Source organism: Camelus ferus, chromosome 16, assembly GCF_009834535.1.
Source record: "Camelus ferus isolate YT-003-E chromosome 16, BCGSAC_Cfer_1.0, whole genome shotgun sequence".
In the NCBI taxonomy this organism is placed as follows: Eukaryota; Metazoa; Chordata; class Mammalia; order Artiodactyla; family Camelidae; genus Camelus; species Camelus ferus.
The window spans coordinates 5,931,296-5,958,880 of record NC_045711.1 but is presented as its reverse complement, the minus strand read 5'-3'; the positions used below and the strand labels follow the sequence as shown (position 1 = coordinate 5,958,880).

At 58.7% G+C, this 27,585-nt stretch overlaps 1 protein-coding gene across 5 annotated transcripts; it reads right to left on the bottom strand.

Annotated features, from left to right (window-relative positions):
* Window positions 1-1,716: 1,716 nt before the first annotated feature.
* Window positions 1,717-27,585, bottom strand: TSPOAP1 (TSPO associated protein 1). 5 transcript variants are annotated; one of them, XM_032498415.1, is made up of 32 exons: window positions 26,377-27,584; window positions 25,468-25,575; window positions 25,049-25,177; window positions 24,272-24,451; window positions 23,535-23,720; window positions 22,301-22,378; window positions 22,134-22,217; window positions 21,798-21,887; window positions 21,474-21,596; window positions 21,108-21,212; window positions 19,645-19,695; window positions 19,204-19,224; window positions 18,195-18,399; window positions 17,441-17,613; window positions 16,134-16,249; window positions 15,737-15,846; window positions 11,916-12,746; window positions 11,589-11,740; window positions 10,881-11,258; window positions 10,556-10,795; window positions 10,030-10,212; window positions 8,579-9,442; window positions 7,817-7,916; window positions 7,576-7,730; window positions 6,840-7,008; window positions 6,385-6,456; window positions 5,929-5,961; window positions 5,650-5,753; window positions 5,491-5,562; window positions 5,177-5,287; window positions 4,480-4,541; window positions 2,725-2,864 (listed from the first exon to the last, which is right to left on the bottom strand). In XM_032498415.1, exons 1-31 carry the CDS (start codon window positions 26,704-26,706, stop codon window positions 4,512-4,514), a joined length of 5,583 nt encoding a protein of 1,860 aa, XP_032354306.1. In that variant the 5' UTR covers window positions 26,707-27,584; the 3' UTR covers window positions 2,725-2,864; window positions 4,480-4,511. The 5 variants fall into 5 exon arrangements, with proteins under 5 accessions (XP_032354305.1, XP_032354309.1, XP_032354306.1 ...); XM_032498414.1 differs by lacking the exon at window positions 4,480-4,541 and having other exon boundaries at window positions 1,717-2,864; XM_032498416.1 differs by lacking the exon at window positions 24,272-24,451.

Below are 27,585 nucleotides of genomic sequence, written 5' to 3'. Positions count from 1 at the left end.
TTTACCTTTGCCCTGTACACACGTCTCCACTCAATAAAAGGGGCACATCTGGGGGAATAGGCGTTCATCCTCCTCTCAAGTCATGACCAAATGGAATTTATCCCAGGAAAGTAAGGGTTGGCTGAACACTTGAAAATCAAGCAATGAAATTTGCCATAACTAGGAAAGAAAAACAGAAAAACAGTATGATTTCTCATTAGATGCAGAAAGATCATTTGAAAAAAAAATCAACATCTGTTACTGATTTTTTTTTTTAGAACCTCTCTGCAAACCAGGAATAGAACTTCCTCAAACCTGAAGGGCATCTACAAAAGAAAAAACCAAAAACCTATCACTGACATCATACTGGTGAAAGACTGAGTACTTTCTCCCTAAGGCCAGGAACAAAGCAAGTGCGTCTACTCCTGTGATTTCTATTAAACATTGTACCGAAGTTCTATCAGTGCAATGAGTCAAGAATAAGAAATTAAAATATCCAAATTTGAAAGGAAGAAGTAAAGCTACTTTTTTATATACAATCTGGTCACTTAAGTAGACACTCAAAGAATCTACAAAAAAGCTATGAGAATAAGTGAGTTTAGTAAGGTTGCAATACACAAAGCCAAAATACAAAGAATCAGAAATTGAAATTTAAGGTAATAATACCATGTATAATATAATATAAATTTATATTTATGATAGTATCAAAAATACTAAATAATTAGGGGTAAATCTGACAAAAGATGTGCAAGATCTGTATTGAAAACTACAAAACATGGCTAAGAGAAATTAAAGACATAAATAAATGGAGAGATGTATTTGTTCGTGGATCAACATTTGTTGAAATGTCAATTCTTCCCAAATTGACCTGTTTGTTTCATCTTGTCTCTTTGCCTTAGTAGTTGAGAATCTTTGCAAAACAGCTGGGTGGGTACTGCTGCTGGCTTGGAGGGTTTCAGTGAGAGAGGGAAGAGGGGACCACATGCGGCATTTTGATGGCTCCTCACCTGAGCAGTGATGTTTTTTGTTTCTGCCCAGTGTTGCCAGCCACCTAAAGCGCTGCCTGGTCTCTGATCCACGCTGCCATTCCCACTGTTCTCATCTAAAGGCAGCCATCCTCACCTTTGCCCCTTGGCCCATGGAGAGAAGGAGGATGTGCGCCATCCACCTGGGGCTCCCCACATGGAACCTCAACTAATCACGTTGTCAGCAGCCCCTGTGGTCCTTCTGCTGTTTGTGCCACCTCTCAGCGTGGAGCTCCACGCAGAACTCTCCCTCACGCGCCCTGCTTCGAGGTTTCTAAGTGCGATCTCCCATCTGCTTTGTCTGCTGGAATCCTGTCGTTTCTAGTCTTCCTCGAATGGAATGATGTGTGGTGTTTGTGTGTTTGATTGGTTTTTATTACATCTACTAGAATTTGGTCCAGGAGAATCAAGATTGCAGTATGTGTTCAGTCCCCTACCTTGAAACTGGTGCCCGCTCTCTTCCTGCTTCCCCGCCCCCTTCCCAGGCCTCTTTTGCCCCAGGACCCTGACCTGGCTCTGCGACCGGGAGCCCAGGAAGCTGCCAGACCTTCTTTGAGGAAAAGAATTCCAGAGCTGCTTGGTCTTCTTGGTGTTCATTAGTTTTGCCCCAGTCACACTCAGCTGTTAACTTCTGGGTTCTAAAGTCAAATCAAAGCCCACCATGACCCAGCCCCTCCAGGAGTCCCTCATCCCAGGTAGAGTCCAGCATGGGTGTTGTGAAAATAGACTTTATTATAATAAAATGTCTGTTTAAACAAATGCCCCCACCATTCCACACCCCTGGAGACCAAGGTGGTGGTGGGGGTTCAGTCAAACAACCTCCCACCACAGTGAAGGAAACATGCAGAGACACTCACCCAGCCAGAGGGGGGGGTGGGGAGGCTAGGGTGAGGGGCGAGAGCCCCCCGCCCCATTCTGAACAGGGAATGTATGAAAATAGCTGCATAAATCTGTCCCTTTCCCCAGCCCTCGGACTCCGACAGGCGCCAGAGGAAAATGATGCAAAAGAGAAGTTGAATCCAATGAGTAAAATAAGGCAAACCCAACTCCTGCTTTCTGCCCGCTGGCCCCGGGTCTTGGGTCTCGGGCCAGGAGGGCGGCTGGCAGAGGGGGAGTGAAACGGGGTGGGTTCAGGCCGTTTGGGCAAGGGCCTTTCCCCCTCCCGGCGCCGTGCAGTGGAGGCGAGATGGAGGGAGCTGGACTGAGGCACTGAGTATGTACATATATACACATAGCCCGCCCGCCTGCCGGAGAATCCAGTGCAAACTTTCCTTCAGGGGAGGAAGACATGATGAGGGTGGCCAGCGCCACCAGAGGAACAGGCCCCTCTCGCACGGGGTCCCCATCCCAGGCGTGTGGAGGCCAAGGCAGGTCTAGCACAGCATGGTGGACACTAGGCAGAGGTGGGCGAACCAGGAGTCCCAAGTCCACGGCCAGGCCCTGACTGAGGCGCTCAGGCTCAGCCACCGTGGCCGATTAGCTTCCCCACGCTGGGGCTCAGGTCCCCCTCCTGGAGGAGGAAGACACCCAGCCAGAGGACTTGTCGAGCTCTGACCTTCATCGAGTCTGCCTCCCACCCAAGTGCCACAAGGGGAACTCGGGAGGAAGAGGGCCCCCCTGCAGCCAGGACAGTGCACTGGGGCCTGAGCCACTCCTGCTGCCAGGATGGCCACGGCGAACTCACTCCTTCTTCCCAGAGCCCAGTTTCCTGAGGAGCTGCTTCCCTTTGGAGAGGAGACCCCACACCTTCTTGCTTGGGCCCAGTGGCACCCCCAGCTCAATCCTGGGGAAGCGGTCAGGGCCAGGAGCACAGGGCCAGCCTGGAGGCGCTGGGGGCCCTTGTGTTGAGTCAGCGCAGTCCTGGAATGTGAGAGACAGGGGACAAGGTCAGGGCCCGACTCCCCACCCCAATCTGCCTCCTTTACCCCACAATGTCAGGAGCTGCAGCGCCCCCAAGTCACAGACCCGTGGGAGAACCACAGCCCCCCACCCTGCCACTGCCCCACACAGAGCACAGAGAGGTGAATGGGTGCAATGATGCTGAGGGAGCACTGAGGTGAGAGTCCAAAAGCACAGGAGAGGAGTCTCAGTTCTGCTTCTGCTCACTTGGGCCTGGGCGAGCACCCACCCCTCTGGATCCTCTGTAGAATGCTGGGCTGACAGCATCCTTGGACTTGACCCTCAGGACGGATGCTCCAGCTCCCCCATGTCATCCCCTCCCAACACTCCAGGGAGGGCAGTTCCCGCACCACCTCTCAGATGAAGGAGCACGCCCACGTGGGCCAGTAGATGCAGGGTCCAAGGGCCTTCCGAGAGTGGAGCCAGTGCCCACTCCACAGAGAGGAGATCCGGACTCTTCTTTGAATGGCCCCCGAGAGGGCTGCAGGGAGCCCAGGGGCAGAAGGGACTCACGGTTGGGCATCACCCTGGAGGCGGCCCTGCCCACTCCTGGCTCCCTTTGCCACCCACCCACCCAGACTGTGTTGTTAGTGGCCTGAGGGCAGGGTTTGGGAAAACAGGAGAGCCACCAGGAAGTGCCCCAACCTCGCTGACATCCCCTCCTGTGCCTGGTACCGCCCAGTCAGGTCTTGCCAGCCTGCGCGTTCTCCACCCCTGCCCCCCACTCAGTTCCTCAAACTCCGGCTTCCACCAGAGCCTGGCCATCTGCTGGCAGGGCCAATCACAGAGCCCAGACCGGAGGCAGGAGCTAGGTGCCCAGCCTGGGGCCCACACTCAAGACCCTGGCGATGTGGCAGGGCCTGCCTACAGAGAGGTCTCCTAGCACCTAAAGGTCAAAGAGTCTCTTGCCAACCAGCCAGGGCTGTTGGCTGGGTGGCAGGGGCCAGGCCCTTCCCACTCCCTCCCAGGGTTCCCAGAGGGAGAGGTTGCTGGGGAAACAAATGGAAGGGGTCTCTGAGCCCCAGAGATGAATGGTTTATCTACGAACTCCAACCGTTTAAGCCTCCTCTTTTATTCCCCCGAGCAGAGAAAATTGAGAGTTGGATATAAAATCATGCATCTGATCCCCTAACAGGTCATGATGCAGAGGACAAGGGTGGGGAGACTATTATTACTGATGACATCACAGCATCAACCTTCTGTCACCAATAATAATAACCATATTATAATACCATAGTCATACAGTATCATAATATACAGACGAGTCACAGTATGGATGTCACATAATATTCTATAAGCCGTGTGAGCTATAGAATATGAGAAGTCAGCTAACATGGGACATTATATACTAAGATGACATGTATTTCTATGACAGCTGGCACCGCCCGGAGTAAGGCAAGGGGAGTGGATGATCCTATATCCAAATCTGGATCACGGCAAGATCTCCCTCCCCTGTTCCCTAGAAGAAGCGGGGGAAAGCCAGGTCAGCTCCAGTGTCGGAGACAAAGGAGCGCAGTCTGATTACAGTGACACGAAGAGCAGGGTCACACGGACATGAGGTTCAGTCCCCACTTACACATCGCTCTCTCTACATATATCTATCTCCATCTAGCACTGGACTCTTCTCCTCCTCGTTCTCTGAAGAACAGGGGACAAAGAGAGGAGATGGGTTATGGACAGACCCACGTGCTCTCCACCCAGTCACCAGGTCGCCAGGTCACCAGGTCGCAGGGGCTGGCCCTGCTCTGCAAAGCCCCTTTGCAGATGGAGGCCCAGGGTTTTCCACTGGGGGCCCTGACCTCATCCTCTCCCTATCCTGTGAGCCTGGAGCTTCACTGTACTCCACCCACCCAAGAAGCCGGGCCTTGCTGGGCAACTGGCCTTAAAAGGCACCTGGGAGACAGGGAGATACAGCGAGGGGGCAGGGGGCTTACTGTAATGGGGGCTATGATGGTTAGAGGTGGGGGGAGATCTGGGGTCCTTCTCCACAGGGCCCCTCACTTGCACTGGCCCGGGGTGTGGGCAGCCAGGTCAGATGGGCTGGAGATAGAGGTGGCAGCCTCCCCGCTCCTCAGAAAGGGGCACATACCAGGAGGCAGCCGGCCCAGCTGGGCGCCCTCTGGCTGTATGTGGCTCAGCAGCTCCGCCCTGGGCACAGGGCACACCTGGCTCACAGCCCAGAGGCACCTCTCCCACAATGCCTTCCTGCCCCCACCACCACACCAACAGCGAGGAGAGCCAATGCTGAGCTGGGAGCCCAGGTCCTCACTGACCTGACCCTCCGCCTGGGGCGTCCCAGGCTCCCTGTCTGAGCCGCCTGCCTCAGGCTCAGGGCCCTCCAGGAAGTTGGATGGAACCAGGCCCCGCTGTCCATTCAGTTCCCCCTGAGGAGGAGATGCTGGTGAGACTGAGCCAGGAAAGAGGCCTCAGATCCACCCCCTTGATTCTGAAGCCCTGGGGGAACCATCTGGGCTCAAGGTCACAATCATGGAAGGTGACCTAGTCCATTCCTCCAGGCTTCCAACAGGAGACGTTGCTCATCCCCCTTCCCCGCCTCAGGGGCACTCCCCCACCCCCATGTTCTCACATAGTAGAAGCCATCATCGTCCATGCCCCCGAACACTGTAATGACGTCCCCTGCCCGGAAGGGCAGCTCCGCCTATGGAGAGACCAAGGGGCAGGCATCAGGCCCAGGAGGGAGGCCCTGCCACCCCCTGCCTTGGCTGGGCTCTCAGAAGGCCCTCACCTCCACGTCCATGTTGGGGGAGCTCTCCCGGGGGTTATAGTCAAAGGCAGCCACCATGCAGCGGGGAGATTCCAGGCCAGCAGAGGAGACCCGCTGGGGTGGCCCTGCAGGAGGTGGGGGAGAAGACACAGGACTCTCCTAGGCTCCCCCGCCCTATACTGTCCTCCGCACAGAGGCCTGCTGACCCTATCCACCACGTCCCACTAGTCGCAGGCCCTGGGGAGAGGCCAGAGGGGCCGCCCCGCCCCACCTCTTTCTTTTTCAGGGATGGCCCCTCACCTGCACAGAGCTGCGCAGGGCCTTCCGACTCAGCTGTGGAGAGAATGTGCCCGTGAGCCCCGCCCCTCGCGTCCCTCCTCATCCCAGGTGGGGGCTGGAGCAAGGGCAGGCAGGTTGCTCAGCCTCAGCCAAGGGCTGCAGGAGAAGGACACTCAGAGAGCACAGTAGCCCAGCCCCTTAGCTTTGGTAGTGAATTAAAGCCCCGAAAGGGTAGGTGACTTCTCCAGGTTGCGTAGAACTAATAGTGGGGTGCTTTTTGGAACTGAGGTCCCAGCAAACTGCTCCCCATCCCCATTAGAATGAAGCTCGCCACTGGAAGGGATGGCTGTGGGTGAAGATCTGCCCTGGTTCCCTTTACCTGCTCAGGACCTCACCTGCATCTCCCCAGAGAGCCAAGCAGTGCCCTCCACCCCCCTCATCCACAGGCCCCGAGGGAGAAGGGGGGGTCTCACCCACCTTTCTTGGAGCGGCGGGGTTTGGGGGGAGGCCCAGTTGTGCGGGCTGTGGAGTACACAAAGGGACCGTTCCCTGGTCCAGAAAGGCAAGGACATGTAAGAGAAACCGAGGCAGGGCGGAAGACAGGACAGTGACTCCAGAGGCTCCTCTGGGGCTGTGCCAGGGTTCCTGTACTCAAATTTCTGAAAGGCCTTTCTCTCCCATCCCCAGCCTCCAGGATCCAAAATCCATGGCCCATCTCCTCTGCAACAGACCCCCATTCCGTGTGGACAGTTCGCTGCTGTGGCCATACTCGCCTTAGTCCCTGAAGGCCCCAGTGGCTCTGCCGGTGGATGAATGAGGCACCCAGGCCACTCCAGACAGACAAACTGCTTGGGCCAGGGTTGGGGTGGGGCCAGGGTTTGAGTTGGAAATGGGGTGGCAAGAGGTGGGTGAGGGACAGGAGCAGGTCATACCTGGACCCTCAACAAGGACATCAGGGGACAAATAACCCTGCTGGAGCAGCTGCTGTCTCCCGGCAGGGCTGTCCACAGCCACCTCGGCCACCATGTTGCAGGGGATGTAGCCCATCCGGCCCCCACCTTCACCCCGGTAGAAGCCATCAGCATCCTTGTCCCCAAACACCTGGAGGTGAAGAAGACCAGTTATCTCAGGAGGCCAGCTGAGCTTGCTCCCTGCGCTCCAGGCCAGAACCTGCAGCACCACACTTGGGACTACAGGAGAGTGCTCTGCCTTCAGCACGCCAGTACAGGAGATAAGGAAATGGCCAAACATAAGGATCAGAAGGATGAGAGAAAACAGCCCTTTCCGCATGACCATCGCCCACTATCTGCACATCCATTCCCCCAGCCCACCCCAGACTAGATCTCCCTGACCTCAGAGCAATGGCCAAAAGCCTTCAAAAAATGCTTGGAGGCACAATAAAAGCTGTGATGTTAACAGTCAGTCAGTGCTCTATGGGCACTGAGCCATTTAATCCTCAAACAACCCTGTGAGGTAGACACTGACATTACCCCCCTCTCACCAATGAGGAAACCGAGGCCCAGAGGAGTTAGTTAATCCACTCGAGGTTACACAGCTAGAATTGGCAGCATCAGGACCCGACCCCACAGCATCTGGCTCTAGAAGCTGCGTTCTCATCCCTCCAGTGCAGGGAAGGAGGGAGGAAGGACCTGGCCGTGAGTCAGTCACCTTCAGGATCTGGCCCTCCTGGAAGGGGAGCTCCTCCTCCCCGGCATCAGGGTTGGGTGACATTGACACGGGGTCATAGTCAAACAGAGCCACAAAGACCCTGATGGGTAGGTCCTGGTAAGCCAGCGCTGCTTCTGGAGGGCTCCTCGGAGGGGCTGTGGGGGAGAGCAATGGCAGTAAGTGCTGACCAAGGGGGCAGGGATGCCCGCTCAGCCTAGCCCAGCCCCCATCAGGTGCTCACCCAGCTCGGTGGAGCCTGGCCTGGACCCCCGGGCACCTCTCCGCAGGGGGCCCCTCCGCCCACAGATGGCCTGCCCTCTGGGCTCCCCAGTCTCTGTTGCCTGCAAAGAGAGTGCAACAGATGGCAGAATGACACACCATCCCTCCGGCGGGCACCTCAGCAGGGATAGGACCCGCAGGCACTCCCCCAGCTCGGCCTGGCAGCGTAAGCAGCACAGCAGAGCAGGGACACACATTCCTCTCCTGGAGCCGTGGCACAGCCTCGCTGGGGATATCAGGCACAGCCTCGCTGGGGACATCAGACACAGCCATGGAAGGAGGAAGGGCAGGAGGGGAGGACCCAGCTCCAGCCACCTTAGTAGATGAGTGCAGTAGAGGGGACTAAGGTTAGATCTTAGAGTTGGCCAAGGAGCATGGGAGAGGGCCTCTTCTCGGCGTCAGGGTTGGGTGATGCTGGATATCACAGTCAGTGTCCTGAAGATGTAATTAGCTAAGCAGAGGGAAGAGCCACCCTGCCCGAAGGCAGGGGCCTGGCTGGCTGGTGACTAATGACAACGGAACACTGTGCATCCCAGTTCCAACTGGCAGAAGCAGCAAAGCAGTGGAATGTGGGCGGGAGGAGGCGGTGAGGGAGCCCGGAGGCCCGGCCCCACCTCTGCTGATGGACGCGGCAGCGTGGAATGGGAGCAGCCGGTGGGCAGCAAGCAGGGCCACCAGGTGGCAGCAGGCAGGGGGCTGCCCAGGGTGGGGAGTGGGCACGGACCCGGGAGGGCGACTCCTTGGCTCTGCCAGTTGCACTGCGGCCTCTCCGCTCTGGCTCCCCTTTCTCCCAGGCCGGGAGGCGTGGGTAGGGGTTGGGGCCTGAACTGGCCTTAGGAGGCCCCCGGGGCCTTCCTACGGGTGCTGTGCCCCAGGCCTCCCCATCTCCAAGGTGGCAGGAGCCGGTGTAGCTGACGCCCCCGCCGCCCGCCTCCTGCTCTTCCTCAGAATCATATTCGATGCTGATTTCCAAGCACTTCGGGGAGAGGCAGCTGGCCAGGTTGGATTCTGGGGCCCGGCCACGGGTGCACTTCCTCGAGGGAGCTGGCCGCCCTCTCCCACCAGCCTCTGGTCCAGCCCTGGTGCCCTCGACCACAGCGGGGCTACCCCTCTCCCGTGCGGGGCCTGGTCGTCCCGAGGCCTGGGACCCGGCGTTGCTGAGAAGCCGGCTGCAGTGTTCACGGGGATCTGGGGACCGCCTGCGGTTTGGGGGCTTCTCAGGAGACCCGCTTCTTCCTCTCCAGCTGCTTCCACCAACTAGTCCAGGCATGTCCTCTGGGCGGTCCCCAGCTCTGGAGGGCTCAGGAGACAAGGGACATAGGCCAGGTCCTCGGGGCCGACCGCTGTCACAGCCCAGCCCCAGCAATGCAGGTTCAGGTGGGCCAGGGTCTCGGAAGGAACAGCCTGCCCCTGGCCTCTTCTCATTCTCCTCGTCCTCCGCATTCTCCTCTTCCTCCTCCTCCTCCTCCTCCTCCTCCTCAGGGATGCTAAAGAGCTTCTTGCTGCAGAACTGCTGGAGGGGCAGCTCCAGGATTTGCTCCAAGATCTCCTCGTCGCTGTCAGTCTCACAGCAGGGCTCGGGCTCGGGCTAGGGGTGGGGGGAGGGTAGCAGGGAAGAGAGGTCCGTAGGAAAAGGACAGAGTTGTGACCTTAGCCCTCAAATGAGGGCAGGGGTTGTAGGCAACCCCTTAGCCCTCCCTCAGCTTCCTCCAAGAGGAAGGACCAGAAAGAGAGGCTTGGCCCCAAGCCACGCAGCACATCCAGGGCAGATCGAGAAGAATAATTAGGGAACACTCCCAAGGAAGAGGCTGAACGGATGCTGGGACCCTCCGAGAGGCAAGAGCATCGGGAGCAGGCTATGCCTGTAATAGCAGGGAGGCCTCCCACCCCCTCCCTGGAAGCTCCCAACGTCAGGCTCTCAGATGGCCAGGGCACTGCTTCTGGAGGGTCTGAGCAGGAGAAGATGCAGAAAAGAGCGCCTCATCTTCCCTTCCTCCCAGGAGGGCAGAGGCCAAGCATGAGCCACTTCCTATCTGAGGCACAGGACGGGGCTCGGGCCACACACCTAGACCACCTCTAGCACTCGGTGGCAGCAGGAGCAGCTGCTGACACGTGGGGTAGAGGTCCCTGGAACCAGGGGTCTAGGGGCCCACCAGCCCCTCCTCACCCCGTTACCTTGGCCCCCTTCTCCCTGATGCTGTTGCCAGCAACCTGCTTCTGGAAAGAGCAAGTCCTGACACCCAGCTCCTCCTCCTCCTCCTCCTCCTCCTCCTCCTGGATATCTGACAGATCTGAATTGCGGCCATGGTCCACAAGAGAGTTCCCCAGACGGACCCCGAGCTCTGCTGTGTCCTCCCGCTGCAAGAGGAAAGACAAAGGAGGAAGGCAGGGCAGTGAGGCAACCCCAGGGGGTGGGCGGACTCGGGCAGGGTCAGCCCCAGCCGGAATGAACGGGGTCCCTTGGCAGGAGAGAAGGTCATGCCCCAAATGGAGGAGATGCACACTGGGGGTGAGGAAGAAGGATGGCAGCCAAGAGGGAAAGAAATCTGAACGATAAAGTGACAAAGAAACAGCCATACACAGCATAGAACAGAGCCAGAGCAGAGCAGGGAACAGAGTGGGTAACCAGACTTTGACTGGCAGAGGCAGAGAGGAGGGCCCCGATTCCTTGAGGGGTCCCAGTGTGTCCCCAGCCCCATACCTCAGCCCTGGGCCTCAGCCCAGACCCTGTGTCTCCTCCACGGCAGGCCTCGGCACAGGGCAGCCTCTGGGCCAGCGCTGCCGGGGTGGAGCCGGGGGCCGTGAGGGCCTCTCCCGCGGTCTGCTCAGCCTCCTCCTTGGCCAGGGAGGAAACAGCAGGGCCAGGAACTTGCTCTTCCAAGGTTGGCTCACTGGCCTTCCTGTCCCCTGAGGCATTCGGTGCAGCTGCCCCGGCCTCCTCCTGGAATGGCAGGTAGCGAGGAAGAGTCCAAGCCCCAGACCCTTCTCCCAGCCTCCACCTGCTCCTCCGCTCCCCAGCGAGGTACCTGGGAGCAAGGTGCTGGGGGCTCCTCTTGGGATCTTTTTGGTGTCTCTCTGGAAGGGCTTGCTGAGGGGGCCCCGGGGGGTTCTTGAGTTCCACGGGGGTCAGGGCACCGAAGGGGAGAGCTGGGGTCCCCAGGCCCTGGGGAGGCTGGGGCAAGGGGTGGTCTGGCCTCTGAGCCTGGTCGTGGTGAGAGGCAGGAGACCCTGGCTGGCAAGCAAGCCTTGGCCAGGGCAGGGGCAACAGGAGCCGGGATGGAGTCGGCCGACTCGCCGTGCGGCGACATGGTGCGCACGGCCACCTCGCGGCACACCTGCAGCAGCTGTAGCTGGGACAACTCCACCAGCACGCTGCCTGCTGTGGGCGAGGCCACCTCCATGATCTGCAGGGTGGAGGGGGCACAGGATGGGAAAGGGAGGCTGAGATGGCCAAGTGTGAGGACACCATGACAGCAGCATTATGTCGGGCACTGCACTGAGCCTTTTGCGCCTCATCTCATCTAAGCCTCCTGGCCACGTGGCTTCAGTGGTGGAGCAGTTTTTGAATCCCAGTCACCTGCTACCAAAGCGCATGCTCTTAACCAATCTGTTACACAGTGCCCAAATGCCGGGTATCTCTGTGCCAGGCTGGGGAGACCAGGCCTCTGAGCATGGCAAGGAGAGACCTACATCCTGCTCCTAGGGCAGAGGTGGGCAGAGTCCCCAGACCATACCTTTTGCCCATCAGCATAAATGGCATAGCCTGTGACCCGGACGCCGTTGGAGGTGCCAGCAGCATCAATCGTTACTGGGAGCCAGCTGATGATCAAGATTCCAGGGGAGGGCCCTGGCTCAATCTGCACATCCAGGGGGGCATCAGGCGGGCCTGCAGGAAGGGGGCACAAGACCCGATAATGCAGGACACTCACCGCCAGAGGTAACAGCCCACTTTTCCATGTCCCTAAAAACACAAGTAGCAACAGCCTCCCCTTCCACCAGCACCTGTGGCCTGACACCCTCTTCCCGAATGTTACAGACACCAGGAGCCCGAGCGTGCATACCTGCTGGGAGTGTGGTGAACTGCAGGGTGGCAGCCTGCTGCTCCGGCCTCTCCCAGCCTGGTTCCCGGGGCCCTCGAGGTGGGAGCTGAGCCTCCACTCGGGCCTGATAGAGTGTACCAGGCCGCAGGTGGCAGAAGGTGGCCCAGTAGGTGCTGGGATGGGCAGGGGGGCACTCTTCCCCATTGAGGTAGATGGCATGGGCCAAGTTGCTATTGCCGGGCACCCAGGTGATCTCAGCAGACGTGGCTGTCAGTCGATGGACCCGCAGCTGGCTAGGTACCACCCCGGCCCGGGCACCCAACGCCACGCAGCAGCGCAGAGGGTCAGAGCTGCCCCGGCTGGTCAGGGCCTGCACGGAAACACGGAGGGGCCCCGCCCGCAGGTCCAGGTTCTCCAGCACAGCCGTGGGGGGCACCCCGGGCCCCAGGGCCTGACGCAGCTCCCCATCCACACAGATATGGTAACCCCGCAGCTCCACCTGCTCGGGAGGCGGCTCCCAGGCCAGCACCACGCTGTGGGCCAGCTGCTTGAGGATGGCCAGACCTCGGGGGTAAGGCACAGCCGGGGGCTCCCCCAGGCCCTCGGGCGGGGGGCTCAGACTGAGCTCGTCCCCTGCGGCCTCTTCCTCTGGTCTTGGCTGGCTGCGTCCCCCGCTGCTCTGGCCCCCACTACTGCTGCCACCCCCACCTCCGCTCAGGAAGCTGAGCTCGGGGCCTGAGCTGTGGGACAAATCGGCCAGCTCCGGAGGGAGGGATGTCAGGAGGTCGTCGTCGGACACCCGCTCTACAAAATTGGAAGGGACCAGGCCTCTTCGGCCGTCCATGAGCTCCCCTGGCAGAGGGAGGGCAGGGGAGGGGAAGACAGAGAGGAGGCAGAGAGATAAAACAGTCCAATAAGTGCACTTGAGCAACAGTTAGTGGGTGATCGTAAGCATTTGATTCAGATCAACATTGACCTGTCAGCACTTTTAAACGACAAGAGCAGTCAAGATCTGGATTAGAGAGTTACTGTTCGTTTTCAGAGGTGTGATAACAGTACTGTGGTAATACAGGACAGAGCAGCTTAGATGTTACTGTGCATATGAATCACCTGGAGATTTGTTAAAATGCAGATTCTAACTCAGCTAAGTCTGGGTGGAGCTGAGAGTCTGCATTTCTAACAAGCTCCCGGGTGATGCTGATGCTGCAGGAATGAAGGAGAACATTCATGTTCTAAGGAGATGCATGTTGAAGGGTGTCGAGGTAAAATGTCATCTGTCTACGACTTGCTTTTAAATTGTTTTTCTTTTTTAACCTACATATAGAAAAAGCAATTATGGCAAAATGTTAACAGCCGTTGAATCTACAGTGGTGAGTACATAGGTGTTCACCGTATCGTTCTTTAATATTTCTGTACGTTTGAAAACTGTCATATTACACAGGCCTGAGGAGTGAGGGCAGGGGTGCCCTTCATCTTCCGTATAGAAAACAGACATCCTCGAAGGGAGAGGGAAGGCCCCTCTGGTCAGAATAAGGGAAGGAATCTTTAGGGACAAAAGACAGACGTGCTAGAGAAAAGAGTCCCCTATGGGTTCTAGAAGGGATGGGGGCCCACAGCAGGCCTGGATCCAGCAGCATCACTGGCAGTCAGTCCAGAAGGCAACCAGAGGTAAGTTCTGTGGCCCTGTGCCAGTTCCCCTGAACACTCGGCAAGAGAGTATTATATAACATTTGTTGTTGTTTGTTTGTGAGCTGTTAAGGAACGCGGGAATTGGGGACACAGCCTGTCATATCACAGCTAATTTGGGAGAAGGAGAAAGATTCCCAGGGGACAGATAAGCTGGCAGCTGTGTGCCTTACTGGGAGGAAGGAGGAGCAGGGCCAGGGCTTAGGGCAGAGGGTGGGTGTAGGCTGGCCTGAGCTGCAGGAGGGCAGGTGAGTTTCCCCAATACCCTCTCTTTCTGCTTACGCTAGGAGGGAAAAAGAAAAAATAAGGAAACTTGAAGAAGAAAACAAAAGAGATTTTCAATAAATTGGATAAAATAAGCACTGTAGTGGGCTGAAAGCTGGCCTCCCCCAAATATGTCCACATCCTAAACCTTGGATCCTGTGATTATGACTTTATTTGGGAAAAGCGTCTTTGCAGAAGCAATTACGTTAAGGAGCTTGAGATGAGATCATCCTGGATTATCTGGGTGGGTCCTAAATCCAATGACAAGTGTCCTTATAAGAGACACACAGGGAGGGACACCAAGAGAAGAAGAGGAGCCAATAGACTATGGATGCAGAGACTGGAGTGATGTGGCCACAAGCAAGGAACACCTGGAGCCACCAGAAACTGAAAGGGACAAGGAACCGAATCTCCCCTAGAGCCTCGGGGTGGGGGGAGGGGGTTGGCTCTGCCAACATCTTGATTTCAGACTCCCGGCCTCCGGAGCTCTGAGGGAACACCTTTCCGTTGTTTTAAGCCCTCCAGTTGGTGGAAATTTGTTCCAGCAACCCTAGGAAATCAACACAGCCACCAACACTAAGGAGTGTGACCTTAAAGGTAGGAGCCATCACACTAAGCAGATCTACAGCCCGGAAAGGCTAGTGCTGGAGCCTGGGCCAGAGTCAGTCTCTTGCTTCCGAAGCTCGTGCCCCAGAGAGCAGCCCAGGTGGGACCAGACGAGGATGAAGCAGTCACTTAGCCAAAGTATGATGAGGAATACAGCACCTTGCACCCAGTGGTCTACGTGTCTTTCAATCATTCCAGATTGCATAGTTCAAATTCCAGTGATTTGCGTGCAGGGTAGTCAATACTTATGTTTGGGGGTGGTGGGTAGAGCTCAGGGGTAGACCTAGGGCTTGGCATGCCCAGGGTCCTGGGTTCCATCCCCAATGCCTCTAATAAACAAACAAACAAACAAACCTAATTATCTCCCCGTTTTTGATGTTTTGATTTTTTTTCATTAAAAAAGTCGTTTTACTGGGAGCTACTTAATCCTGCTCTCCATTATCCATCCCTATAGAGAGTTTAGCTGTTTATTATCATTCTTAGCACCTACACAAATAACAGGCATGGGGCCCAGGGAGGAGCAAGCTCTGAAGGCCTGGCCTCACACTCTCAAAGCTCTGGGTGTTACAGACCCAGACCAAACCACTTTCCTAAATCCCCACACAAGGTTACAGCTCTCACCCTGCCCTGTCCACACCTCACCCCGGACTCCACACAGCGCCATCCTCCCCGCAGTGCCATCCTCCCCACTGTGGAAGGATGTAGCCAGGTGCCTGGCCAGGACCACCCTGGGGAGTCTCCCAGAGCCCTTTCTTCTGCAGGCCCTGCCCTGTTGCCCAGTTTCAGTAATGGGGCATCTGCCTCGGTTGCCCGATCTCCCCACAGGCACCGGAGAACTGCCCTGAAGCTCCGCCCTGCCGGGGCCCTGATAACTGCTAACCACTTGCTAACATCCTTTGCTTGGGTCTGGCCCCTGATTCCTCTTCCCACACAGACTGGAGTCCAGCATCAGATCTATGCTCCATGCCTGACCTAGGTCACTAGCGTTAGGCACTGCCACGCCCTGTCTGCCAGTACAGTAGAGAATTTAGCTGGATTCTCTGTGACATTCTGTCCACCATATGGATTGTGGTGGCCCTGTCCTGCATGGGGCAGACCTGGAGTCGGACCAGCTGCTTCCAGAGTCCTCCCTTACCCTTTCCCCGCAGGCTACTGGGTCTCTGTACGCCTTTTAGCTGAGTTAGAGAAGTTACAGTGGGCTGAGAGGATACAGATGGGTGGAGGTCTTTGGGAAGAGGAGCTTAAAAGCAGGGGAAGGGACAGAACGATCCCCACTACCTTCCTACCTTCAAAGAAGCCATCCTCGTCCATGCTGCCATAGACATAGATGTACTCGCCAGCAGTGAGTGGAAGCTCTGCCTCAGGGTTCTCATTGGGGCCCTCGAAGGGGTTGTAGCTGCGGGAAGAGGTGCAGAGGAGAAGGACGGCGACTGACATCCTCCCTCTGGGTCCTGTATCCTCTCCTCCAATGCACTCGGCCTCTATGAGACTTGGCTGTGCACTGTTAACCAAGTGGATCACTCACTGTGCCCACCTCAGCCCAACTAGGTTAAGAGGACGTGTCCAACTAGGGTCCCTGAACCACTCCCACCATCTCCAGATGGTGCTACTATCTTCACCCGCCCCCTTCCTCCGATACACCCCAAATGCTGCGGGAATGGGGAGCGGCAGGGAGGGGCCTACCTGTAGCGAGCTAGGAAGACCTGGATCCTGGCTCCTCCCCGGGCGCCCTCCGGCGCTGCTGGGAGCAGGGAGACGCTGTCCGCCTCCAGCTCCTCCACCTCACTGGCTGTGTCCACCTGGGCCAAACAGAAAGGACCAGTCCTCCCCATGATGCAGGGCCAGTGGCAAAGCAGACAGAGGAGGCATTATTTTGAGAAGAGAATTTAAGCACATGCTGGACAAGACGAGCAGCGATGAGCCCTCATGTTTTCTAAATCAGCACCTGAGCCAGCAGGTCCTGGTAGAGCCCTGATGCCCTGCGTAGGAGAGGGGATAACCTGGATCCCTCCCTGAGCCCTGGCCTCTACCGCACCAGTAAATAAGACCACTTTCCCCATCAAAGGGGCGCCAGCCACAACAGTGTGCAGTGGGTGTCCAATGACAGTTTGTCTCCTTAAGATAAAGACACAGCAAAGCACTCTGACCTTAAAGGGCTGGAAGCACGGAGGCAGAGGGGCTGAGAAGTCCCTGTGGGGAGGGTCCTGAGATGGTGAATGGGGGCATCCACAGCCAGCACCACCTTTCTATCCCACAAGGGGGCAGTAGAGGCCCAGGGCTGGGTTCTACCACCCTCTACAACATTGGACAGCAGGGTTGCCCCTGACCTGCCCCCTCCACTTTTGGGGGTTTGGGAGTTACAGAGGGATGAGGACATCAGAAGAGTTGTTAGTGATACCAAAGAACTGGGTAATAATAATAGCTTCCATATGTTAAGCATCTCTTGTGTGCCCTGCACTGAGGGAGGCTCCATCCTTGGATTTTTTCACGTAATCCTCACAACAACCTTACCAGACAGGTTTATTAGTTCACAATCCAGACAAGGAAACTGAAACCCAGAAGGGGTCGGCAACTTGCCTAAGACAAAGCTGGGATCTGAATCTGGAACCTGCGCTCCATTTCACACAACCATCTGCTCCTGCTACAGACACTCTCCTGAACAGCCTCATTATGCAGATCTTGGCGCCAAAGTGTCCCTCTCCATCCAGCCCAGGACTCCAGGGCCTCTCTGGGTCCCAGAGGGGCGGGGCTGGGCGGCCCCAAGGCAGGGCTTGGTGGCAGGTCCCGGAGAGCAGGGGTGGGCCCCACCTAAGCTCCCTGCCCACCAGGAAGAATCCACTGGCCTCTCCCACGGGGCCTGGCTCCCCTTGGGACCCCACATGGGCCAGCAGCCATTCAACTCCTGGGGACCCTAGAAGAGGTCAGGGCCACCTCCCCATTCCCCCTTCCCCAAGGCAGAGCCAGACCCCAGGCCCCTCCCCAGCACTGACCTCGGGCGTGGGGCATGACTTGGGGCTGTTGTGGATGGACTCAGAACGAGAGGAGTTGGAGAGAGATTCTGTCTTCTTGGCAGTCCTTCGGGGGACCCCAGCAAGGGTGGCAGGGGCAGGCTCGGAAGACTTCGGAGTGCAGCGCCCTGGGGAGCCCGGTGGGAGGTCAAGGTCTAAAGAGAAGATGACATGTGGGCTTGGGTCTGTGGCCTGAGGAGTGACCAGGGACCAAAGGTCTTCCTGGACCTGGGGGTCTGGCCCTCCATACTGGGGGGAACTTACTAAGTGGAGGTGGAAGTGGTCACATATGTTATTTTGCAGGACCCTCACTCAGAGCAGCCTGATGAGATGCACTGGATGCTCCTGGCTTAAGCTTAGGACACAGGGCCCACAGAGGTTTCACAGCACCATGGACTGAGTGGAGCCAGGACCACCAGACCTGACTGATGTCCAGCTGGCTTTTCACCAGCCCACACTGCCAGCTACTGACCCCAGGTGCCCACCTCCCAGCCATGACCACAGAGGTCTTGGAGGTGGAGGAGCAGTAGCCTGAGATGCCTGGGCCAGACCCTGGGACAGCCACTCCTCCAGGTTCTTTTTTTCTCTCCATCAGAGCCTGGCTGTAGCCAGACCTGGTTCCAACTTGCTCTGTGACTTTGGGTGAGTTGCTAGTCTTTGCTGACCCTGAACTCTGCTCCATACAAAAGCCCCAGGCCTGGGGACTCCAGGCTAATGTCACTGGGGTCAACCTTACCTTTGGGGCCGGCCCCTCGGCAGGGCTGGGGGGTGGAGCAGCAGCAGGGGGGTGGCGGGCGGTCCCCCAGGGTACTGCAGCCCAGGGCAGAGGTGAGCAGATCCAAGGGACCCGGGTGCAGGCGGAAGGCCTGGAGCTCCTGCGCCAAGAGGCTGAAGCGCTCAGTCTGGCTGCGACATTGCTCCTCCAGCTCTCGAACCCGGACCTGGGCCAAGACCCACAATGAGCCACCAGGCCTAGCCAGGCTGCCCGATCCAGCCTGGGTCATCGCCACACAGCCCCATGTGGGGCTTCAGATCACATCCACCCAGCCCCCAGGTCTGAACACCCCTCCTCAGCCTGGCTGCTCCACTGCCCTGCAAGGTGTCTGCCTCAGGGTGAAGACCTGGGGTTGTGGGACACCTTCATTCCCAACCCTGTCCCAGAGAAGGCTTGGAGCCTGCCTCACGCCGCACACCCTCATGCCCCCAGCAGGGCCACTTCCTGCTTCTGGCTGCTTTCTAGGCCAAAAGGGGTCACCCCCCCCACCCCCAACACCACCACCAGTATCACCTCAGAAGTTTTCTTAGCTCCATAGTTTGTCACCCTCCCACAGTCAGTGACCCAAATCCTGGCCCAGAGAGATCCCACACGTCAGTAGGGGCATCTTTGTGATGGGAATGAGCCAGTTCTCAAGAATTTTCCCCAAGTATCAGGAGAGTCCCCGTGAAGGAGATGACAGGTTGACTGGTGATGAACACCCTCGTGGTCTGAGTGACTAGGTCTTAGGGGAGGGAAAGCCCTGTGTCTGCCAGGCACAGTGGCAGGTGTGGGACGAGGGGATGGCCCACATGTCCTGCGGGAAGCCCGGCCCATCTACGGATTCTCAGGTCTGCTACCGGTCACACCCCCGCCATTGGACATGAGAGTTGGAACCACTTGGACCTGAGGGAGGAGACGCAGCTCAGCCAGTCTGGAGAGGTGTTGGGGAGGGGACCCCCCAAGGAGGTGGGGGGTGAGGAGGCTGTACCTGCATGGAATCCAGGGTAGACTGTGGCAGGAAAGGAAAGCACAGAGGAAACATTAGAACCCTTACCTTGTGGTCATCACTCAGAGAGCGAGGGAGGCAGAGAGGGGCCCCGGTGGACACAACCCCAGCAGCTCCCAGCACTGACTAAGCAGTTGCTAAGGGGAAGGACATTTCAGGGCGGAGGCAGGCCTCTAAGGTGGGTGGCGATGGGAGGCAGCTGCCACCAGACTCAGGAACCTCTGCCCAACTGTGCTCTGGCCTGAGAAGTCTGTCAATGGTGGAGGAGAGGTCCCCAGGCCCTATAGCATTTAAGGGCCCTTCCTGGAGGCCCATACCCTCCACACCCACACTGACACCCAGGCAGTCCATCCCAGCTCTCTCGGAACCTCCCCAGCCTCCCCTCAAGCTGGCAAAGCTGGCGGCCACCTCCAGGGACCCTACCTCCAGCAGGTGCACAGCCCCTTCATGTTCCCTCTGAGCTTCTGCCTGCGCCTACAGGTGGGAGGAGGCAACATGCTGGAGGGGAAGGATGAGGAATGGGGGTGGGATAGGGAGGGCCGGAAGGGAGGAGGGGAGGAAGGGCCAAGGGGGAGAAGAAAGAAGAGGAAGAGAGAGGAGGGGAGAGAAGGCGGGGTGCTGGGAAGGGGCTGAGGGTCTCTCCCTCCGGACTCGCACCCTGGAGCATACCTCAGGCCAGAAGGCAAGAGGGTCAAGGAGAGGGGCCTATTCCGCTTCTCTCTCCCCAGGACCTCCTCCTTCGGGGTCCCCTGCCTCTCTCTCTGTCCTTTCTCAGCCTCTTCAGCCTGCTTGTCTTCTACCCCTTCTGAATGTTAGGGTGCCGCAGGGTACGGTGCTAAGACTGCCTCATACTCTACACTCTTCCCCCAAAGGGTCCCGTCTAGTCACTGCGACTAGACGCATCGGATACTCCAAAACGATCTACAGGACCAACTTCCCACGACTCCGGGCTCATAAACCCAGCTGTCTGTAGACACCTCCACTTGAGTGTGTAGCACACAACCCAAACTTGGCCAACACAGAATGCAGAACTCAGGATTCCCCACCTCTCAAGTCTGCTGCCCTCCTCCCTCCTTCCTGGGGGCTGAAAAGCCTCGACCTCCATTTAATCAGCAAAGGGATGAAAGAGTGGGGCCTCAACTGGAATCCTGCAGTGGGTCCGATCGAGTCTGTCTCCGAAATAAATTTCAAATCCTTCCACTCGTTTCCACCTGCATCTCTGCACCCTAGTCCAGACAGCCATCTTCTCCCACCTGACTGCCCCGCTTCCACGCCCACTCCCTCGGCACCCTCCGCAGCACAGCCAACGCGATCCTCTAAAATGAGGGATCAGATCTCGCTATGCGCCTGCTCAGGACCTTTCAACAGCTGCTCACCACTCAGAGAGCAAGCTATCCAAACTTCCCAAGACCGTTAAGGCCTGAGGTGATCTGGCTCTTGCCTACTCCTGCTGTTCTGTCCAGCCTACAATATTCCAGTGACCTGGTCTGGACCCCCAAGCTCCTTCCCACCGCAGGGCCCTGGCACTTCTATTCCCCTCCCCAACCCCATGAGGGGTGCTCATCAGCTGGCTCCTTCTGGCCCAGGAGGTATTCAAGGCTGACCTCTCTAAAGCAGCGGCCCCTCACCCCACCCCAGCCACTCTGTGTCACATTACCCTTCCCCCACTGACTCGTCAATGACTGAGACCACCTCACCCACGCGGATCTGTCTATGCGCTGATTGGTCAGGGACCTGGTCTTTGCCCCTCACGGTCCTCCCTGTGCCTGGTACCCACTAGGTTCTTAGTAAATGCCCATCGGCTGGGTGATGATTAAGCTGGGGTCCGGCAGCCTACCACCCTTCCCCCACTCCTGCCCCCCTCCCCCCCCCAGACCCTGCCCCACCTGCTGTAGCCTCCGGACCTCCTCCTGCTTTTGCAGCAGGCTGAGCCGGGCCTGCTCATGCTCCACCTCCAGCTGCTGCCGCCGCTGGGCCACCTCCCGCATGTGCTGAAATGCAAGAGCCTGGGTCAAGGCCAGAGCCCTGCTCTACTGTGTTTACAGAAGACCTAAGTCACGAGGAAGCCTCAGACACCATGTGCTCTAGATAGTCTCTGCTAAAAAGGAAACTGAGGCTAGAGAAGGAAAGGGGCCAGCGGCACCAGGACTCAGCCTTAGACCCCAGGGCCCAACAAAGGGCATATGCCACTGTCCTCCTTCTTCCCCGTGCCAGGGACCGACACCCTTCCCCCACACACACGGTCCCCTCACCTTCAGCACCTGCTCCAGGCTCTCCAGCTTGCTCTGCAGGCCCTGGCTCTTGAGAAGGGCCGAGTCCCTCTCCTGTGTCACCCCCAGGAGCTGGCCCCTCAGCTCTGCATTCTCCCACTCCACCTGGAAGGCCAGAGTGTCAGGGAGCCAGGTGTGTGAGCCTCATCCCCTCAGCATCCTCATGGGGGTGGGGCGAGGGTGTGGGGGAGTAGCAGGCTTCATATTCTAGCCCAGGTCGGGGTGGGGTGGTGGAGGGGACAGCCCCTTGCCTGGGGCCCAGGACAGGAGCAGGAGCCCAGCCCCGCACCTGGGCAGAGCTGCTACCTGCTGCTTCTCCGTGGCTCTCCCACTGAGCCGAGAGTTCTCCTCCACAAGGCGAGCATTCTCAGTCTGGGCTTCCCTCAGCTGCAGTTCCTGAGAGACCAGAGGACACTGGGGAGGGTCCCAGCATCCACACTCCTCCTCTCCCCTACACAGAGGACCCTGCCCTCCCCAACCTGGAACCTGCATCAGCCTGGAAAGGAGAGCCCCGCACAAGGGAGGGATGGCGTGCTCTCAGGGCAGGAGGGAAGGCAGCAGAGCCGAGACAGAGCCCACCACCCAGATGGCCCGATGGAGGGAAGGGAGGAGCTGGCCTCCAGGAGGCCCTCAAGAGCTCACCAGCTCCTCACATCGCCTCTGCTTTTTCCGGGCTTCCTGCTCCAGGCTCTCGCATTTCTTCCGCTTCTTGCTAAGCTCGGATTCCTGTGGGGTCAGAATGGAGCTCCTCGTGTGGGAAGGCAGATCCACCCACAATAGGTCTTCTCCACCCTTGACCTGGGACTTACCAGCTGCTGCACCCTCTGCTGTTTCTCTGGCTCCCCTAGGACCACGGGTGGGTTTTCCACATCCTCCTGCGGCGTGGCCTGGAAATGGCCAGAGGCAGAAGGCTGGCACCTGAGAACAGGCCCTTAGGGCAGTCTGCCCCCAGCCCAGCCTGTCTGAGGGGGGTTCCCAAGCACCTCACAGTCAGCAAAGAGATCCCCGCCCACTCCCTCCCATCAGACACCCCTGTGCCCTCTAAACAACGTAGTGCTTTGAGATCCTGAGACCCACGCTTGCACTGGGATATGGGTCCCTTATCCAGGCCAAAGCTTTCCCTTTTTAGCTTCCAGTGCTGCTCTGCACTCAATAACTGTCCCGGGTGTCCTTCAGTGACTGGCAGAGAACTAGGCGGCTGTCTGAGCCCCCAGGGATGCAGCGTCCCCAGAGCTAGGGGTCATGGATCCACCAAATCTGGGCTTGGCCTAGAGCCCTGCAGACCTGGCCACACCCTCCTCCCAGCTTCCCTCAAGCCCACCCTCTCGCATGTCCCAGTTAACCGTGCAAACTCTGTGGGAGGACAGGTCTTGATGGGTCGATGCATTTCCCTCCCTGGGCCAGGCAGAGGGACAAAATCTGAGCAAGAAGCATCCTGAGGCCTGGATCGCTATGAAGTCTCTTCTCCCTCCCCTCTTCCCAGAAGGAGGTAGACCTGGGTGCTGCCCAGTACAGACAATGGAGAGGAGCCAGACCTCTAAGTTCTAAGGGTCCGGGCTGGGTCCCCAACCCTGGGGGCAGGGGCCGCCTAAGCCCGGCGCCCAGCGAGGGTCGCCCATACCTGGAGCCCAGACGGACACACGCCGCCCGAGGGTAGCCGGGCCGGGCCTGAAGGACCAGGAGGGCGCTGAAAGGGGCGTCCCCGCGCTGCAGCGGCTGCGGGAGGCGGCGGCGCGGGCTGGGCCCCGGGCGGCTGCCAGGGCAACCAGGGATTTGCGGCCGGGCCGTACCACTCGCGGCACGGCAGGGGCGGCGGGGCGGGCTCGCGAGCCGCAGGCCCGCGGAGGGAGGACCCCGAGCCCCCGGCGGCCGGTGCAGCGCAGGTACGAGCCCGAGGGGGCTGGAGAGCCCCAAGGCCTTGCAGTGCGCACGCCGCCACCGCTGCGTCGTCGGTGCTCTGAGCGCGGTGCAGGGGGAGACCCCCGAGTCGCTCCCACCCCTGTCTATATACACCCACACACCTGCCCTTGCGTCGGCCCTCACCTCTCCCGGAGCCCCGGGGGCAGGCGCCCCTGCTCTGGCCGGGACGGCAGGGCCCGGGGGTCCAGGCGGCGCGGGCGGCTCCCGCTGGTTGCGCAGGGCGATCTGCCTCTGTAGCCGCAGCACCTCCCGCTGGGACTCGCGCAGCAGCCGGTCGAAGTCCCGCACGTGGAGCCACTGGGGGCCCTCCTGGAGTCGGGGGACAAAGAGGAGAGTTGGGCCTAACTCCTGCCAGCCCCACACCATCCCCAACAGAGGCCGCCCTCAACCTGGCTGGAGGGGCTCCGGTGCGCAGGAACGTGCACATCCTCCCATGCAGACATGCCTGGTCATAGGTGCATGCGTACATAGCCACATGCTTCAGCTAGCCCGTGTGCAAACATTCCAAGGAACTCGTTTACTGGGCACTCACAGTGTGCCCGGCACTGTGCTAAATACCTTGTGAACATCTCTTCACACCAGTGTGAGGTATGTGTGGATTCACACAACCAGACCTATTGGCATGCAGCCTGAAGCCTGGAGCACAGAAATTCCCAGGTCTGGGACTCATGGCTCCACCCCCTTCGGTTCAGCCTCCTTCCCCCCCAACCTGGGCCGTTGCCAGGGGAACCTACTCCCGAGCAGCCTCCACCTTCTCGCTTCATTTGCATCTCATTAACATCTCGTCCACATCCCACACTGCCAAGCAGAAGGCCCTGGGTAGGGCTGAGATGAAAGGGGCGTCCAGGGCCTCCTCGCACCTTGCCAACCAGAGTGAGCCTGGCCTGCAGCTCCCTGCACTCCCGCTGCAAGGCAGCAATCTGCTTGTCCTTGGCCAGCAGGGCACTGGCTGTCTCACTGAGGTCCCGGGCTCGTTGGCGGGCCAGGGCCTTCTGGCACAACTCCAAGCTGGCCCCTGGACTGGGCATAGGAGCACTCACCTGGCCAGGGGAGGGGTAAGGTGAACTGTCACCTGAGGGATAGGACACTTCTCCCACTCCTCATCTCCTCCCAAAGGAGGGGTAAGGATGAAAACCTAGAAGTATGGCCTCCTGCTTCTATACTGGGTCAGCCCTCAGGGGACTAACAGCCTCACCTTTACTCTATCCCAGCAATCTTCAAGCAGGAGTGAAAGGGTTAACGCCACATCCTAGTTTAGACCCAAAGGATGCTGCTAATTGAAGGCTGCCACTGTGATGGGTTGTCATCCCTGCCCCTGCCAGCTCTGCACCCAGAGAGGAGCTCAGCGGGAGGCTGCAGCCAACATCAGCACGTGGTAATCCAGAATCCTGCTCCCTGCCTGCTCAGGAACTCCCTGCCCAGCCTTTCCCTCCCTCCTGAGCTCCAGAAACCTTCAGCCTCCTAGCCTGGCTGGCTTTTGCCCTTCTTACACTTCGGCCCCTGGGTTCCTGCTTTCCTAGGTTCTAAGCATTGTAAGTTTTAAGGGTCCTTGACTCCCAAGCCCCACCCTTGAGGCCCAGCCCTGGCTCCCCTCTTCCCAGTCGCCCAGCCTCCATCCAGTGGCCTTCCATCCTCACCACCCTCAGGTTAGTCTCCTGCAGCTTCCGGGCCCTTTCCTCCAGGCGCTTGGCAATGACCGCCAGCTCAGCGTTCTTCCGCTTCAGCCTCCGCACCTTCTCCTCCGTCTCGGGGAAGCTGCTCTTCCTCTGACAAGGGGTCAGCCAGAATTGGGGCATGTGGGGAGCACCCCTACCCCAGACCCAGTCCTAACAACCCAGGCCAGGGCTAGAGCCCTGGGCTCACAGTGGGTTCCTCGGCAACTCTAGGTGGGGGTTCACCCTCTCTGGGTCTTGAGGTCATGTCCAGCTCCATGGAGCTCCCACTTGGAGGGGGATGTTCGTGGGAGGAGGAGGGCGCTGAGGCAGAGGGCCAGGGTGTCTGAGTCTGCCTCCCCCCAGCTCCAACCAGGACCCAGGACTCGTTTTCCAAGTCTCACCAGCATCTGGTTCTCCTCCTTGAGAATGGCACAGCGCTGCTGCAGCTCCCCCAAAGCCCTCAGCAGCTCCAGATTGGGCCTGTCCCCAAAGCCCATTTTCAGCTTGCCCTGGTGTGGGAAAAGACACCACCCAGCTCAGGGCACAGCTCCTCAGGGACCCAGCCTACCTCTGGAAATCAGAGCTCTCCATATGGAAGCCTTTCCCCCTCCACAATACAAGGAGACATGAGGTTCTCCCCCATGTCCCAGGCCTTCAGAGGGGAGCACAAGAGACCCAGGAGAAGGGGCTGTTTAGTCCTCTCTGCCGACACTAGCATCCCCCAACCCTGAGACCCTCTGTGCTAGTCCCCAGTTCTTCTCCTCCCTGCCCATCTTGCCCTCTTGGGAAATGCCAGCCTGAGCTCCCTTCCCCACTCCTCCAGGCTCCTTATGGCCCCCAAGTTCCCTAGAATCCTGCTCCCTCCGTCTTCTGCAGGAGACTGCTCACACCCACCCCAAACCTTGTCCTCTCTGGCTCAGCCCAGCACAGAGCCCCCTCCCCTGAATCTGCTTCCTCTGGACTCTGATTCCACCATACACCTCCACACACCCCTGGTACCCTCTCGCCCCCAAGGACAGAGATTTGCAAAGAAGACAAACAGACACAGACAGACGGTCAGAGAGAGACTCAGAGGAAGAGGGAAGGGGGAGGACCAGAGGTAGACAGACAGGCAGAGAGTCAGGACAGACAGATGGCAAAAAATGGAGCCACTGAGATTCCTGCCCCAAGAATGGAGGACAGACAGTCACAGAGATGGAGCCGCAGACAGAGACAGGCCAGGAGAAGAGAGGTGGGTAGTGAAGCTGCCTGTCGTGCCCAGGCTGGAGAGTCCCCGCCTCACAAACCCCAGCCACCCACAGCTCCCTTACCTGAGGGAAAGCCTCCAGCTCCTCGTCCTCTAGCTTCTGGCAGCTGGGTCTGGAGCTCAGCACTCCCGGCCCCAGGCTGGGCAGCCCAGTTTCTGTTCTTTCAGGCTCAATGCCCCCCACAGGCCTGGATCTTTGGGCTCCCTGCAGCTTGGAGCTCTCCTCAGGCCTCAGTTCTCCAACATGCAGAGCTACCGGGGTGTCGGCAATGCTGGGGGATGCACCTCCAGGTTCGCCCCCCTTGTGTGGAGTCCAGCTCTGCCAGGTGGCCAGTGCCCAGGGCTCCATGTTTCCAGGGTCCCCCAGCCGTGGGAGGGGTGTCAGTTGCTCCATGGTTCTGCCAAGGGGCCCCAGGACCCGGACAGGGGGACATCACCCAGCCAGGTAGAGGGGCTGGCAAGGGTCATACCAGGCCAGACCCTTTCCTCTCTGAGCTCTTGGCTTCACCAAAGCTCCATCCAAGGTTGGCCGAGTTCTTCTTCACCCACAAAGGAGGCTGCAGGAATCGGGGCTGCCGGAGCTGGAGCTGGGGGAATGCAAGCTGTTTGCTCGTGGCTGTGTGTGCGCGTGAGTGTGTGGAAGAGCGAGGGTGTCCCCGTGGGGGTGGGGAGGATGTGCAGAGGCCACTGACAGCAGCGCCTGGGTGAGGGTGTGCGTGTGTCTCCAGGTCTGTCTGTGCCGGTCAGTGCTTCCGTGCATGTGTCTAGAGGATGGGTGCCCCCCACTTGTGTGTTGGTGGGTGGTGGTTCTGGGTGTCACCGTCTGCCTGTTTCAGAGTTACCAGTTGTCTCCGTGTGTGTGTTGGGGGGGGTGTCTGTGTTGCAGGGCTGTGGCAGTGTGCGATGCTGTCACTGGTTATGTCTGAGCGTCTCAGTGCTGTGCTGCTGTGTGCATTGCTGTTATTGTGTGTCCATCAGCGTCTGCAAGTCTGGCCATCCATCAGGACCCCTCAGCCTGGCTAGGGTCCACAGGAGCTGCTAAGGGTGATCCTCAAAGGTCTGCTGTGGTCCTTTATTTCCTGCTCCTCTCTCCGCTGCTGCTCGCCAGCTTGCTGGGTGGCTGGGCTGGTCCTAAGGAGGCCTGGGTCGGTGGGCTGCTTGCCTCATAGTCTCTGTCCCCACTGGCCTCAGCTCTGGGGACTGCAGGGGTCCCCTCCAGTCCCGGAGCCCAGAGAGGGTGGGCACGGAGGAGAGCTGAGTCTCAGAATACGGG

Bases quoted from the DNA above. Each gene is read 5' to 3' on its own strand.
- TSPOAP1 (XM_032498414.1), bottom strand. From the start codon at position 26,706: ATGGAGCAACTGACACCCCTCCCACGGCTGGGGGACCCTGGAAACATG. The intron at 21,597-21,797 runs GTAGCAGCTCTG...CTGGCCTTCCAG, and splicing joins GAGCCACGGAGAAGCAGCAG to GTGGAGTGGGAGAATGCAGA. The intron at 16,250-17,440 runs GTCAGTGCTGGG...TGTTTGGCCCAG, and splicing joins AGTCATGCCCCACGCCCGAG to GTGGACACAGCCAGTGAGGT.